We start from the raw sequence: 16,187 nt of genomic DNA, 5'->3' as shown, positions 1-16,187 counted from the left end.
ATATTTCCAATAGAGTACTTTGTGCATGAAATAAATATTAATAAAAAAGTCTAATATATTAATTTTAGGAGTATTTGCATAAGTTAAATTTGATAAATGGTGAAAATATAATAACAGAGAACAATTCCTTTCTTGGCGTCATGATAAAACTGTTCTACCGAGCCGTAGTACCCTACTCACCCTCACAAATTGATCTTTTGAAATAACTTGAAAAAAATCAGTTTTCTACGATATCCATAAAATATCAGTTTTATTCGCTTACTAGAGTTTTTTTTTGACAATAACTGCAAAAGAACCTAGAAAACAGATTTTACTTCTAGCCATAAATAATATCACTGATGATCATTAACTAGCCATGTTTTAAATTTATGATACTCTTGTGTTTAGTTTTATAATAAATATGCCTGCTTTTTAACAAAATTCAGAAATTACTTAAAGCAAATAGTGCGTAACCGCTTGATCTTCCTTTATTAATGTAAATGATTTATACAGGTTTTAATTTAAATATCTACAAGTGCCTGTTCTAAAGACCTAGCGACCAATAAATACCTTTTACAGACGCATAAAGGTTTCCAGTCAATTTTTATGTTTATCATTTCAAATTTATTCTGTTATCAGCGTTGTGGTTTATCAATTAACCATGAGTAAAAAGACTTAAGAGCGTCATCGATCAGAAAGCACTTCCTTTAAAGCTTTTTTCGTTACAATTTATGGTTAGTAAACTAATCACTAAAGTTTTTGGTGATTTATCAGTCAATTTATTATTGAATATCTTAAGTAATAGAAATCTTTTTAACGGTTTCTTATAGTTGGCGTTGAAATGTGTTTCCATTTTCAAAACTATGTCAGGCTGTGTTACGTATGTATGAAGTGAGAGAGTTGGGGTATAATTAATGGCACCAAGCCTTTTAGTACAATTAATTGCATAACATACATATTTGAATTTTAATTAAGTTTACATATGGACGCATTTATTATGTAAAAAGTTATATATTGTGCCCAGTTTTATCTTTTGTCACTTTCAGCATTGGTTTTTATAATCTTATCAAAAGCGACAGATAAATATGCCAAGTAGTGATTACATTAAAAAACATCAACCCACTAAAGTTGCAGTTGACTCTTCAAGAAAGGAATTAAAGATAAGAATTTTTATTACATTGCGAGAGTGTATTTTACTTTATATTACTTCGGACAAAATTTGTTAAAAGTTGAAACCAAATAACATTAAAAATAAGATTAAATATATTTAGTAATTATTTTACACAATCGTAAGAGCAGAAGTAATTGGATACACCTTCTATGTCTAATAAGAACAACGGAGAACACATGCATTCTAAAATATTAGAAGAAATTTTATCATATCAAATTTAAAATATTTCCATCTCGGCAATTACTTTCACACTCATAGCCTAAGATGTGATTAACTACTTATGAGAACATCAAAAATATATGCCGGCCTTAGCCTATTTATATATAAGTATTTAGTATGTTCAAATGTATGATAAATTGAGTACTTTGAATAAAGAGAACAAAGTAGTGCCGGAGGCAAATACTGATCGGTTTGGATGCTAATTAATAATTGGCCACAGCACTTTAACAACGACGTTTTATCTAATTGTGACCAATTTTCGACTCAATCAATTTCAAACGCCCAGTACATTTCATATACAATAAGTCAGGCATTTGAGGATCCCTGCGAATGTACTCTCAAATAAATGTGTGCTTAGATAGATACAGCTTGATGGAAGCAAACCGACATATGTATCTACTGCGTGCATTTTAAATAAGTATACACATGCGTATATATACATATGTATAGACAAAATTTGTGTCTGTATATACATACATACATAGCTAAATAAAAAATATTTTCGAATTGACAAAATTTTTATTTTTTGCTAGACTTTGGATATAATGGATGTTTCGTCTTCAGACCCAATACACACACCCAACTCGTGTCCAACTGCGTATAATTCTGGGTAAATCCCAATTGATGACTATCCACATCTCTGAAATAATATTAAATTACCAAACTCAATAACCTTCTACTTACATGTGTATATAAACGCAAATGGGAGCATATGTATGCAAACATGTAAATATGTACAATTTAAATGCATGAGTTTAACCAATAATTATCAAACCACATGCATTTAAAAACTTTCGCGCCTCAAAGCATAATACATGCACCAATATTCGTTCTCAATTTTTACACATTTAAAATCATAAATACTCGTAGTTTGTCAAATAAAGCTTAAGTACGTAAGTATAAATGAATATGAAATCGTCATTTAAGAAATGAGTGTTTATGTACCTTTTTTCAGGAAAAGTTAAAGAGTGTATTTACGTATGTATGTAGAAACCAGTTTTACGAATAAATGTCACAAACGCAAACCTCTACAGACCCTTCAGTAAGCACAGTAAGCTACAATAGAAATCAGTTGCGACGAGTCAATCGGCATGATAAACAGCTATCGATGTACAATACAATCATGTATTTGTACTCATAAAAATATACATATATATACATATATGTATATATACTGCATATATTTATGTATATAAATATGTGCAAAATAAGTACCAGAATATATCAAAGCAACATCTCTACTCAAATGTCGATTTTATTCGATTGTTTGCACTCACCTTTGTTTTCCGACGGGTTATAACATTAAAGACCGGCATTTTTGCAGTTTTGTGAATTTTTTTGGGGGGTAGGGTGGGCCTACTGCGTTTTTTCGACAGTTTGACGGACTTTTAGTAAACCTCGTAAAGAACTTTTGTATTATTATATTAGATTTACACGAACTTGTGGCAGTTTTTTTTTAACACCAGCCTGTTTTTGTTAATTACTTTCTGTTGGATTTGTAAACAAATTTCCGTAGCAATTAATTTGCTTGTTGTTACGTATTGATATAACTTTGATATGTCTGATGCAGTTAAGAAATATTTTTGTGAGAGTTGCAAGTATACACTGTTTACACTCAAGTGAATTTTCAATATTAATTTGCCACACTTGTCTCAATATGCAAACAAGTGCACATTTTCAATGTATGCTTATAATATAATATCTTGATGCAAATTGTTGAATACTGTCATATAATGAGATCCGATTTGAACGAGTGACTGTGTAAGCAATTAAGTACCGGTTATGTGTTTAAATATTTATTTACTTTATTTTTTTATTTATTGTTTAAGCGTAATTACGTTTTGGTCAGTTTTAAGAGTTGAATTTTAGTTAGCTTTCAATGTATGTGAAGATCTAATAGCATTGCGTCAGATCACTTCTGGGTGCTTCTACTAAGTTGTTCTCTTTATATGTATAAATATACATTTAATAATTTCGATTCTTTTTATTTTGCCGTGCTAATTTTCATGATTTTTTGTTTTATACAAATATTAGCACTCAATAAGTGCTCAACTCAGTTCTCGCACTTTAAATATAGTAGGATTGGATATTTTTTTTTTAATTCTGTTGTTTCCACTTTATACGGCGTTATTACTGGTTTTTGTTGTATTGTGAAGAGCTCATTACATTCATCAGTTTCACACTTTTTTAATTTTTAATTAAAATCGACGGAAATATTTCATTAGCAAATTTTCTATTTCATATTATTCAGGATTTTTTTAGTTTTATATAATACTTAACCTTCTATGGTCTTAATTTTTAAATTAAATAAATTAAGTTATAAGCCAAACGAACACAAGCAGATTTATAGTATATTCTTTCGTAATCTATACCCCAATTGGAGCAAAGCAGTTAAGTAGAAGTTCGAATTCCTACTGAGTAATCAAGTTCGTTTGGCAAAGCGAAGCGCTTCTTATCTCTGCTGGTATACGATCGTGGTGATTTTAAGGTTTGAATCGAATCGTGTCGAGTGTTCGATTCATTTTTCATTTCGTTTCTCTTACGAGGTGTGTTTACGTTTCTCAGTGGATAGTAACCTCAATCCCGGCATGTCAAATACCGAAGTCATCAACATGGCTCTAAGATATAACCATTTTTTGTTTAATTCATTTCTATAATATTATGCATTCAATATTTTTTTAATTAATTCATGAAATAACGCACTCTAATTTATGTATATATATATAATTGGCTTTCTGGGTGTTTGGCCGAGCTCCTCCTCCTATTTGTGGTGTGCGTCTTGATGTTGTTTGGAGGAGCCTGCAGTTTCAAGCCGACTCCGGACGGCAAATATTTTTATGAGGAGCTTTTTCATGGCAGAAATACACTCGGAGGTTTGCCATTGCCTGCCGAGGGGCGACCGCTATTAGAAGAAATGTTTTTCTTAGTTTTGGTGTTTCACCGAGATTCGAACCAACGTTCTCTCTGTGAATTCCGAATGGTAATCACGCACCAATCCTTTCGGCTACGGCGGCGCCAACCCGAATTTACACAAAATAAAATAAATACTTAGGTACATGAGCAATAAGAAATTTGTAGGATTATTTACGTAAAGGTTTTAACTTCCGATAACGCTCTAAAAATGGAGCAACTAGCTGAAATCGCTTTGCATAGCTTTTTTTAATAAAATTATAAAATGAAATAAGATTTATATTTCAGAGTATACTAAATTAATATACCAAAGATTTTATTTAGAATTAGATAATTATATTTACCAAAGATTCGGGACTTCTCATTATGTTTAATTTTTTGTTCACAAATTTAATTAACAGACCCAACAGATGACACCAGTGTTGAGAAGTAATTATATCAGTCTTTTTTTATGCGCATATGCGTCTGCGCTTAAAATTTGTATGAAGCAATATGCGAACAGTTTTATATGTTTACGTTTTTATGTACGTTTTTATCGGGCAAAGTTCTGAAAACAATTAAGGTATATATCAAGACGCATTTTCTAGTAATTTAAAACTCTTCTTACCGCTTGCATTTTTCAGATCGTAATTTACTTCACTAAATACTGATTTTATATATTATAATATATGTTGAACATTAATACCAAATGTTGTTAAAGATTATAGGCAATTTGGCAGATGCACATAGGTGTAAAAAACACGGCTTATATATAAGTTATAAGCGAGTTCGGACATTCTTTTGCAAAAGAATATAGGTAGTTTGTTGATGTACGCATACTATCAACGTAATAAATTGATTGAATCTCTCGATAGAATAGTATTTACGTGCGCATGCTTTTCGGAGACGGACCTCCATTTGTGGAATAATATCAAGAGGCAACTCACAAATTGGAGGAGTAGATCGGCCAAATACCCTACAAGGGATGTACGCGCCAATTATATATATATGTATATATAGTAGCGTTCAGACCATATATTTTTTTCATTGTCAGTGAAATACAATATTTTTATTGGTTGCAAATTTAAAAATTACGTTGAATATATGCATGTCAAGTGGGCATAATTATTAACACACTTTTATTAGCTCAGGTTGTATGTATGTAACGGAATCTTTGAGCTTAATTTTCACTGGCTTCTAAAAATCTGATCGACTTGGAGTTTTGCAGCCCTTTCAAGGACCGATGACAATGCAATAATTTGATATAAGTTTTCCATTATCCTTATTAGGATTGCCAGGATTAATATATTATTTTCTTTTTTTACTGTGGGCAAAAAGTAAGGTGAATTTGGTTGTAAAATGAAAAATCTTTTGAGCTTGTCCTAATAGTCTGAAAGCATTGTTCACACACATCAACGCGACGACTTTTTTCCATGAAATTGAGAGTTTTCGGTACCAAACTTAATTTGACTTTTCGTAGGCCCAAATGGTATTTCAAAATGGTTTTCACAGATCCTTCTGATATTCCGATCATATCAGTAAGGTCTTTAACAGTCAACCGACGATTTTTGAGCACTAACGCCTTCACTTTATTGACGTGTTGGTCATCTGTTGACGTCGATGGTCGTCCGGAGCGCTCCAAGTCCTCAACACGTTCTCGACCCTCTTTGAAGTCTTTGTACCACTTATAACAAATTTTATGGCACTTCTCTGCTCAATCAAATCAGACATTGTAAAAATCGAAAAATGCACTCTTGGTCGTTCGTAAACACAAACGTAAATATATTACTGATATAGACATTCACATGAAAGTTGGCCCAGATGTTATTAGCAGTGCTGCCAACTCATGAGAAAAATAACTAGAGCGAAATTTTAATCCCGCGAACTTTGACAAATAAATGCCCATAGTAGTCAATCTTCTGTAGAAGAGTAAGAAAGACAGAGCTAACGTGCGGTCTGCGCATGCCTGCACTCTCCGAGTTAATCTTACTGATTTCGGGAGTCTACGACTTACTTTTTCGAATTCGAACTTGCTCGGGCACGCGGCACTGCAGTACGAATAGAAGGCTAAAACGTTTTCAGGATAGTTGCATTCTCACTTTGTATAGTCTTTACACATGCGTAGATACTACAAGTCTCATACACGCAAATTTACTCTATTCAATGTTCATATAAGATGAAATAATTTTCATATAAGATGTAATTTTGTTAATTACAATCAAATAATCAAAACATAACTTTTGAAATTATTTTACGCAACAAAATTTTGGCAAGTAAAGAAGGAATTTATCATTACCATAATTTCATTTATAAAATTTTATCGATTAAAGTACAATTCACAACAAAAATGAACTAAAAAAACCAAACTGGAACTTTACATCTCGTTTTGATTGTGTCAAGAGTATCTATTGCTGAGAGTATCTATTCTGTGTCAAGGCTGGCTTTTCTTTGGACATGTAGTCGGTAAAGAAGGAATTAAATATAACACAATTAAATCGGACTATAAATCACTGACTAAATGAAAACAATAATTTTCTCGTTCGACCTACAATCAATGATCTATATGGGAAAAAGTATGTAACATATTGATTATGTCAGTATATTTTGTTTTTACCTCTCCGTTTCAGGAGTGGGGTAGCCGCTTCTCAGGCTCCCTCCACGAAATAAGTTCTTCATCCCGATTACTTCTTTATCACGGCCGATAACTGCATAGCTTTAGACTCACAGTCGATAAGAAAGGAATTAAATATAACACGAATATATCGAATCATTAATTCACTGACTGCAATGATAACAATAATTTTCATTCATAATAAAAAATAGTTAAAAAAAAACTAAAAAACACGCTTTTTTGCTAATCGAACTAAAAAGTAGAAAATAAAAAATAGTTTAAAAAAACTAAAAAACACGCTTTTATTGTTAATCGAACTAAAAAGTAGAAAATAAATTTTAATGACAAAGAGACCTATAATTAAGTAATAGCAAATCGAACGATCAGTCAACTACCTCAGAACAGAATTATAACAAAAATTAAGATACAAATAGAATAATTCAAATTAGAGTTAAAAGCGTGGGATGCATTTTGCTTCACTTTTATAACCTTCTGTACATAGGTAGTTGCCAATAGAATGATTGTAATATTTACTATATCAAGCATACCACGCTTTTAACTGTAATTTGAATTATTTTATTTGTATCTTAATTTTTGTTATAATTATGTTCTGATATAGTTGACTATGAGTGATCTTTCGATTTGCTATTACTTCATTATAGGTCTCTTTGTCATTAAAATTTATTTTCTACTTTTTAGTTCGATTAGCAATAAAAGCGTCTTTTTTAGTTTTTTTAAACTATTTTTTATTTGAAAATTATATTTAGAAGAATCGAAGAAATTTCCGGTCGTAAATTATTAGAGGCAAAGTCAAGTGGTTTGAAAGCTATTACACAACAAAAGGGACTCCCTGCTAAATATTAAAAATCAATTACTCTCTTCCCGCTTTTAAATTTTTTTGATTACTTATGTGCTCTATTATCTGAAGTTTTTACTGTAATTCGCTTTTGTTTTTTAATGCAATTCTTTGTTATTGATAAATATATTTTAAATATACTTCTTCAATTAAATGTTTTGTAGTAAATTTAGTACTGGAGTACTATATAAATACATACTGTTCTATTAAAGCCTTGAGCGACTGTATGTAATATACTATATATATATTAACGTACAATGGTACATATATCTATGTGGTGAGTAGTGTTGCAAGAGAATATGTAGATATGAATTGTTTGCATAAATGCACCTTTACCCGTAAAACAACTACAAAATTTCAGCAAATTTTATGGTTCAGTAAAATCGAATCAACTGAAGTAGGTATACCAATTCCAAAGAGTTGTTAAAACTATATTAATATAAAATTTATAATATACTCTTATATAAAAATATATAAAGTTCGATTTTTTTGTATAAAATTAAGAGTATTAGGTCGATGTTAAAACTTACTTCTTTTAACCTCCTAGCCACGCGTGAAAGTGCATGTTCTAAATGCTCAATACATTCACAATTGTTTACCAATACATTACTATTTTCGTATTTGGCAATAAATAATAGGAGAACAGTGATTGTGGTAGTACCTTTGCCTTTGAAAACATTTTTGAAGTGAACTTGCTCTTGACAGCTGCGACAGCCTTTTACAAGCTGTTGAATGAGATACATACATACGTATTCGCTACTTGCACATGTGGCATAAGTGTAAAATTAACATTCATACAAATTTTGACAGTTCCTTTCACTGTGATATACATATATCACCTTTGTTTTAGAAAAATCTTATATTTAGTATTGGGGGGTGTTATTTCATTATTTTCCAAAAATCATTGGTTTATTATATACCTATGCATTCTTAAGATAAAATGTCTTTAAATAGTATATGTATAAACATATCTATATACATATGTATATGTACATAACAAGTGTTAAATTATAAAATAATGTAATCATAAGCATAACCCTTATTTGTGCATACATACATTTGTAACAAATGTAAAATATCACAATAGCTAAATATTTATTATTATCTTTGTTCAACACACATACAAGTAATTCCTTTCAAAAAAGGGTTCAATTGCAAAAGATATCAGTTAGACAGTAATTATTTTTTACCACAAAAAAGTATTATCGCCATTATCACTCATTTTTTGAATAGTAAAAACTGAACACCAAACAACTTCGCATGCGACAAAAGTATGTGAAATTTTTCACTTCTCAGAGAGATTTTTCACTTTTGCTTTCGCTGAAATTTCCTACAACATTTTTGGGCAATAGAATTGAGTGCAAATATGCAGACATAAATTAAAATAATTTTTCTAAGTCCACTAATCGGTTAACTGCATTAAATTACGATATAGATAAACATTCATGGCAGTTCTCGGTGGCTTCGAGGTTAGTTTGGCTTGGCGATTCAGCATCAAGTATCGCTTGAAAATAGTTCAAATTTATGGTATTTTGAAGAAACACGGTTCAATTCGAAAATTGTAGCGGGGAATACGTGCGGTTTAGGATTCTCATAAGAGATATTAAGTACTTACCTACAAACGAGTTTAGAAATGTTATGATTTATGGGAAATAACACAAATACACACATCGGTATATACAATAACAAAAATAAAGATATACTCACTTCGGATGCACTAGTTGCCACTGAACTCAAAGGAGACATGGGCGCCGACTGCACGGGACTGGCTGTAGATACATTAGAACAATTCGTAGTCCTCAGAGAATTTACTGGCCCAGACGAACGCCCACCAAGAGATAATGTATTTCCTCCACTGAGAACGCAACTTTTTCCACCTGTTAAACTTGAGGAGTTACCTCCAATTGAGTTCTTATATGCACTGTCGGCTCCAAAACTTTTGACTGAATTTTGATCGTTAGGAAGAAAGAACGGACAGTTGCTACTAGTTGCCACACTACTGCTTCCGCCATTCATACCAAAAGGAGAGGGTGATAACTGCATAGGATCATCTAGCATGGGAGTAGAACTGCTCGGTGTGAGCCCCAACTGAGGCGAATTTGCGGCATTTAGTTCTCCTCTTCCGTTGGTTTCTATAAAATCTGATTTGTTAAGATTGGAATCATGGCTTATATTTTGTATCGTTGGTGAGTTGAGTGCATTTTTATTCTAAAAAAAGCAAATTGTTATTAAGTTAAGTCCATATGTTTTTATTATTCAGCTATACAACTTACCTCCCATTCATTCTTAAAAGATTCGCTTAGATATTGTCGAACTTGATTTTTTTGCTTTTGTATGACATGATAACGGGTTGGATTTTCCAACACTGTACGCACCTAAAAAATATCAAAATATGTTAAGCGACATATATAATATATATGTATGAGGAGTAGAGATCTGAATCTTTCTCACGAAGGTATTTATAATGGCAAGTTTTATGTTGTCCTAAAATGGCTGACTTGCATCATTTTGCACTTACCTGCAAAACCTGTTTTGGCACATCCACACCGATACTTTGCAACGGCCCCTTTAGCATAACTGGACTAGAACTTGCACCAGAAGATGTGACTGATTGTGGTTGAGCCAAATAGTTTTGTTGGTTCATTTGCACTTCATTAAAAGGTGTTCCAAAGCTATTAGAAGCTGGCCTATACCCCACACTGTTGTTATAACCCATTACATGTTGGGTGTTTGTTATTGTTGAATGTAGCTGCTGGTTTTGGTGTTGATTTGGAATCTGTTGTGTTATATAAGACTCTACTTGCTCTTGGAGAGCTGCGGCTTCAGCTTCGGCAACGGCTCTTTTCTCTGCTTCACGCCGCTCCAACTCTTGTTGCTGTTGTTCGCGCTGCAACTGTTGCTTGAGTTGTGTACGAGATTTTGGAACAGCTGTCTTGAATGTAGGACTGAAAGGATAAAAGAAAATCGTATTGTATAAACCTTTAAGCAAAATATACTCGACTTTGGAATTCATTTTGAACATAGCTGATTTATATATTTACTATATTTATTTAGGTATATATTATATTGTAATATGAAATCGCTGGACAGAAAACGTAATTTAAGCAAACAATGTCCAAATTAAGGTTTACAAAGTAATTTACCTACGTTATGACTCTTTTTCCAATTATGCGTTCATGTAAAAATTTGAATTTGCTTAAGAAATGAGTATGAACATAAGTAATTCTAATATCTTATTATCACTGAGAGCTCAGCTTTTTATTTACGCACCCGCCTGTTGATGGCGGTAAGCCGATAACTCTTGGCTCAACCGGCTCCGTAACAGCAATGTCGCCCAAGTCTACTATGCTTGGATCCATTTCCAGTATCATTTCTAAGTCTTTGTCGATGCCTACAGTTACTCGGATATTACCATCAGATTCCCTTGTTTTCGTGGTAGATCTAGTATTCAGCGCTGAGAAGGAGTTAGAAGAAACACGTTGCCTCTGCTGCAATGTTTCTTCTATTTGGGAATCAACAATGTTTGTTTGCACAATTTCGTTATCGCACTCATCGAAATCCATCAAAGCGGAAGGTTCAATGCCAACCTCAATTCCCAACAGGGGATCAACTTTGATTATGTCTTCTGTTGGCTGCATTTGTTCACTTTCGTTTGGACCAGAATCCAGTTTCGGATGTGGCTGATATCTTAATTCGATATCCTTAGAAGCATTTGCAGCAGACATTTGTAGAGTCTGTACTCGCTGTAGAAATTCCTGAAACTCCGTTAAATTTTCTTGTGATGGTTGAAATACATTTTTCGGTGACATTGTTTCTCCACTATAACAACTATTTTGGCTGGCGCTGTTGTTTCCGCTGTTTGAAGTTAGTTGCGAAGGGGATTGCACAATGCTTCTCTGTGGGGCAGATGCTGCTTGGCGTTCAATATTTTCTCCTCCCCGGAGAGTTTTCGCGGTCATAGAGATACTTTTTTTATCAAAGTTATCTTTGTAGCTGTGGTTATGGTTGAAATTTATGTTTCCATTTTCTTGGTTTATGATCTTCTTTCCCCAATATGAAAACATTTTAGATTAAGAAAATATTTAATCTCCAATAAATACTTCATAGCACACGTGCTAAAAGGGATAGCTATTGTCCAGCATATTGATATTTATTAGTATAATAATTTATATGTCTAAATTCGCAACGAGTATTTTCATAAGTACATATGCACATATATTAAAATGTATACATATCTTGTGATACACAAATACGTAATTTATTTACAATGCACTGATTTAATTTCTTAGATGCCGAATTTATCCACAATGTTCAAGAGAGTGGAAATCAATGAAATCACTTTCACTAAACTCATTTTCACATATGCAATTCTTATTCATCTTATTTAATTTCCATATTTTTAATAAACTATAGGAAGCACATTTTCACAATTTTATTTACAATGTTACGCTAGACAGCATTTTTTTATCACTTTGCTAATATATATTCAAGATCCAAGAGGTAAATTTTTTCTTTCACTGTGTAGTAGAGAATATGACCAAAAAGGAAAACGGACCTTGATCTTGTATTATGGAGAGTAGCCAATACGTTTTCATAGCGGCAACTTTCGAAGAGAGAGATTCGATATTTCGAATATTATTCAGATATTCTATTTAAAAAAGAGCTTTGCAAATTACAAAACAGGGCAATTAGCAAATGTTCTTGTTTGTTCAAGTGTTACATTTCAGAAAATATTAATTTCCAAAAATGTTTTAAAGAGTTTTCATTGAATCATTCAAGCACTCTGTGTATATTCATTCATTAATATACGTACCGGCACATGAATATTTAAAAAGTGTCTTCACATTATCGTTTTTTTTTTTTTTAATTTAAGTTATAACAACCCTATATTCGCGAAGGGAAGAATCATAATATATGCGCATGTTCAGAAACAATTTAAAAGCTTTTGTACAGAGATATTTATACCTGATCAGATAGATATTTATGTAAATAAATATTTACACAGGCATGCTTGTGCTTACTACTTATATACGACTACCCCCTTACCAATATTTTTGGGGTAATGTGTGAGCACCTTAAATAAAAGAGATCGTTATTATGATATTAACTTGATTCATACCCGTACGCAGGGTGTCGATGAGGTGAAAAGCTTTTCGATTTGCTCTGTTAGCTTTTGCTATATTATATTATATTTTATCATGTTATACAATATTATATAGCACTGAACATATCATTGTTATGACGGTTGCTTATGCTATATTTTTATCGCAATGCGTTTAATTTTCTCAATGTTTCTATATTACTCTTAGATATATTAGTATTTTTTCGTATATCTATCTGTTTCTAGTTTCTACCTAAGAATTCTCAGAGAATTTCTTTGTTGTGGCAATATTTTCAAAGATTTTTCAATGTCGAAAAAAATACCGTTAATATGTATTAACTACTCGGCCCATCATTTCGAAGCCATAATTTGCACTATTTCGAAATGAACACCTGCAAAATTTCTTTACATGATTAGCAGAGGAAAGATACGAGTATTATTAAATACGTAAATAAAGGTAAACAAAAACGTAAATCAGTTTTTCTAAAAGAAAAATTTCACATAAGATAGGTTGAACTATATTATATTATATTTTACAGCGCAGCCTTAGCCAAACGGGTTGATGTGTGCCTAACATTCCGGGTTCGAAACTCACTACGCACACGAAACACCAAAGTGATAGGCAATGGCAGCCTTCGACTGTTTTCTAAACATATGCGGTTCAGAGGCGGCGTGCAACTGTGGCCCCCGCTGGCGAAAAAACGTCAAGACGCCCCCCATAAATTGGAGGAGGGGCTTGGAAGATATATTTATTGTCAGCAATACAGAAAGCAATACGGAAGATATATTATATTTATAGTCAAAATATACGGGCAAAAGAAATTGAAATCAATTTAAATAATGAAGATGTGCTGAAACTTATTGAATATAGAAAATTTATGTTTTTTTACCACTTGATTATTAAGGAAATTAATAATGTTAGGTTTATATTTTATAGCATGAATCAGTTTCTGTCACCGGAACGAGCTTACATATATTCCTTCAAATAAAAAATATTTCTATTGCCCATGCACCGAGAATAAAAGTTCTCACAAGAAGTTCAAAAATACACAGAAAAAAATGCTAGGTAATTAAAGTAAACAATAAACCTTAAAATTATGTATGTATTTATAAAAATAATTAAAAATAGCGTATAACAAAAATTTAACAAAGGGTTCTTACATATCATCAAATCGTACTGTGCGGGTCGCAGCCTTTAATTCATAGAATTCTACATTATCCGTTCTCCCAGCAACTTGGATTTCAGTTGAAAGCAAATCTAAGTCTTCGATGGGGAAATACTCAAGATCGAAATCCATGTTTATGCCGGACTCAGCCATGATCGTCTTTGAACTTAGTTTTCGGCCGATTACAATAGAATCAGTGAAAAAATATAAGTTTTATTCGTTGACTGATGTGAGTAAATGAATTGCTGACAACTTATGGTGAGTTGGTGAGCTTCGATCAAACTATAATGTTGTGCAATATAATTTTTCATTTTATTCTTCTTTCTTTGATTCGCTATTTGTTTGGTCCCTTAATTAAACGGATCTTCAAACTCGGCCGCTGGCAATCGGCAATTAATACCAATAAAATCGATTTGAATGTCTTATTGAACTGAACACTTGTTTATCATAATGCTACATAAAGTATTCGTATGCGGCACCAATACACACATAACCACGTGTGCTTAAGCTGCTGAGTACTTTCTAGTACTGTTGCTGATTACTTGTTTTCGCCTTTATCATATTTGCTAAAGAGCGAGTTTTCTTTTAATATTTTTTGCTATAGATACCGTCATTATATGATTTTGTTTTGTTTTCTTTTTCACAGGTATACATAAAGTGTAGTTACTTGGTTCTTTTAACATTTCCACAACTTGCCCGACATTTCAGCGGCCATCTTTAATTCTATTTAAATTTTTATTAGACTGTAATTTTGCACGATCACTCGTCGTTTCTCTCCGGATTTCACATAAAAGTCAGCTTATGGTGTTATTCAGATATGCTGCTAAGATATTTGTCAAGTTGAAAGTACGAGCTTAATAACTATTTCTCCAGAGGTGATCTTGCCAACAAACCGTCTAAACACACAGCTCTGATCATTTATGACCAACATTTTTTTATACACTTAACACAATTCCTCTGGAGACACATGAATTCTTTGATTGATTATACACGTTTGTTGAGACACGTCTCAAAGCGATCGTGGATATTCGTTGTTCGACTATCATCCACTTCAGGTTGGCTTTCTATTGCTTCTTTCAATTGCTGTTTATTAAATTTATTAAACCGATTTTTACATATATACTATCTGGTGCCAACCGTCCGTCTGTCTACTAACGAATCCGGGCAAAAGATAAAGCATTAGGAGAATATTAAATCGTAGCACCCGTCAGTAAACGAAATGACTTTAGAGGAAGCTTTGAATGTATTAACTCACCTCAGTTAGTGGTGGGGATGAAAACGGTAACCAAGCAAGTCGAGTACAGAGTTAGTAAAACGAGTATTATCAATAAATTGATAGCGAGAACTTGAACCGATAATAAGTATTTATACATATTGTACGCAATCTGTATTATTGAGTACCCGGTACATGAATTAAATAACTAAAGACTAACTCTAGAATACTAATCTACGTCAAATATATTCACTCATCTATTATAGTTTTTATATAGGAAATAAATGTTTTTGTGTATTTAAAGTTATGAAATGGAAAAATTATTTAATTAAAAATTGTATGACTGTGCATGTAATAAGGGGCTATATGCAGTTAGAAGACCGAAAGCGAATTTTCCAGAATTTTCTCTGAGAAAACTTTTAAATTTATTGATCTAAAAATTTGTACACATATTATGTTTGCTTAGTATTTGTAAAAATATTTATTTTGAAAGGCGCTACAGCTGATCTCCGGGAGTCCTTCTCAAAAAAGACGTTTTGAAATTGAAATTTAAAAACTAAACAGATTTCGTTAAGGTAATGTTAAATCTATTAAATCCTTAAAACATACGAAACTTTGTTTTAGCAGAAAAAAGAGCAAGTGAGCAAATTTCACTCATGGTTAGTAATAACTGGGCTTCGGATTTTTATTCAAATTGAATAGGCAAAATATATGCCGAAAAATGCAAGAAATGTGTAAAATATATGCATGTGAAAAGTTTATAAAAAAGATCATATTTATTAAAAAAAGAGAATTTTTGTGCAATATTTTCAACAGCTCATAAAAATAAAAGCGCAGAATTTTGCACTTCTTACCCTTTTATTAAGATTTCAAAGGAGAAGGAGGCAATAAAAACCTAAGCTCAAAATTGCTTGATTTCTTTTAAATTTTGTAAATAGGTTGAAACTTTAAGTTATGTGGATTTTGCTGTAGTATAAACGAT

General features: G+C 32.1%; 1 protein-coding gene across 3 annotated transcripts in view; it reads right to left on the bottom strand.

Moving 5' to 3' along the window:
• Positions 1-15,222, bottom strand: part of LOC129243070 (LIM domain-containing protein A) — a 31,196-nt gene extending 15,974 nt beyond the window's left edge. For 2 of the 3 annotated variants that reach the window (XM_054880163.1, XM_054880164.1), the window contains exons 1-5: positions 13,988-14,089; positions 10,996-11,765; positions 10,244-10,670; positions 9,999-10,100; positions 9,433-9,933 (exon numbers count right to left, since the gene is read on the bottom strand). In XM_054880163.1, the coding sequence (XP_054736138.1) occupies positions 9,433-9,933; positions 9,999-10,100; positions 10,244-10,670; positions 10,996-11,684 (1,719 nt within the window). In that variant the 5' untranslated portion in view covers positions 11,685-11,765; positions 13,988-14,089. Of the gene's footprint in view, positions 1-9,432; positions 9,934-9,998; positions 10,101-10,243; positions 10,671-10,995; positions 11,766-13,987 lie in introns of all 3 variants that reach the window. The other variant, XM_054880165.1, reaches the window with a different exon arrangement.
• Positions 15,223-16,187: the final 965 nt, after the last annotated feature.

Source organism: Anastrepha obliqua, chromosome 3, assembly GCF_027943255.1.
Source record: "Anastrepha obliqua isolate idAnaObli1 chromosome 3, idAnaObli1_1.0, whole genome shotgun sequence".
Taxonomy (NCBI): domain Eukaryota; kingdom Metazoa; phylum Arthropoda; class Insecta; order Diptera; family Tephritidae; genus Anastrepha; species Anastrepha obliqua.
The sequence above is the reverse complement of the archived record's forward strand: the minus strand, read 5'-3'. Positions and strand labels throughout refer to the sequence as shown.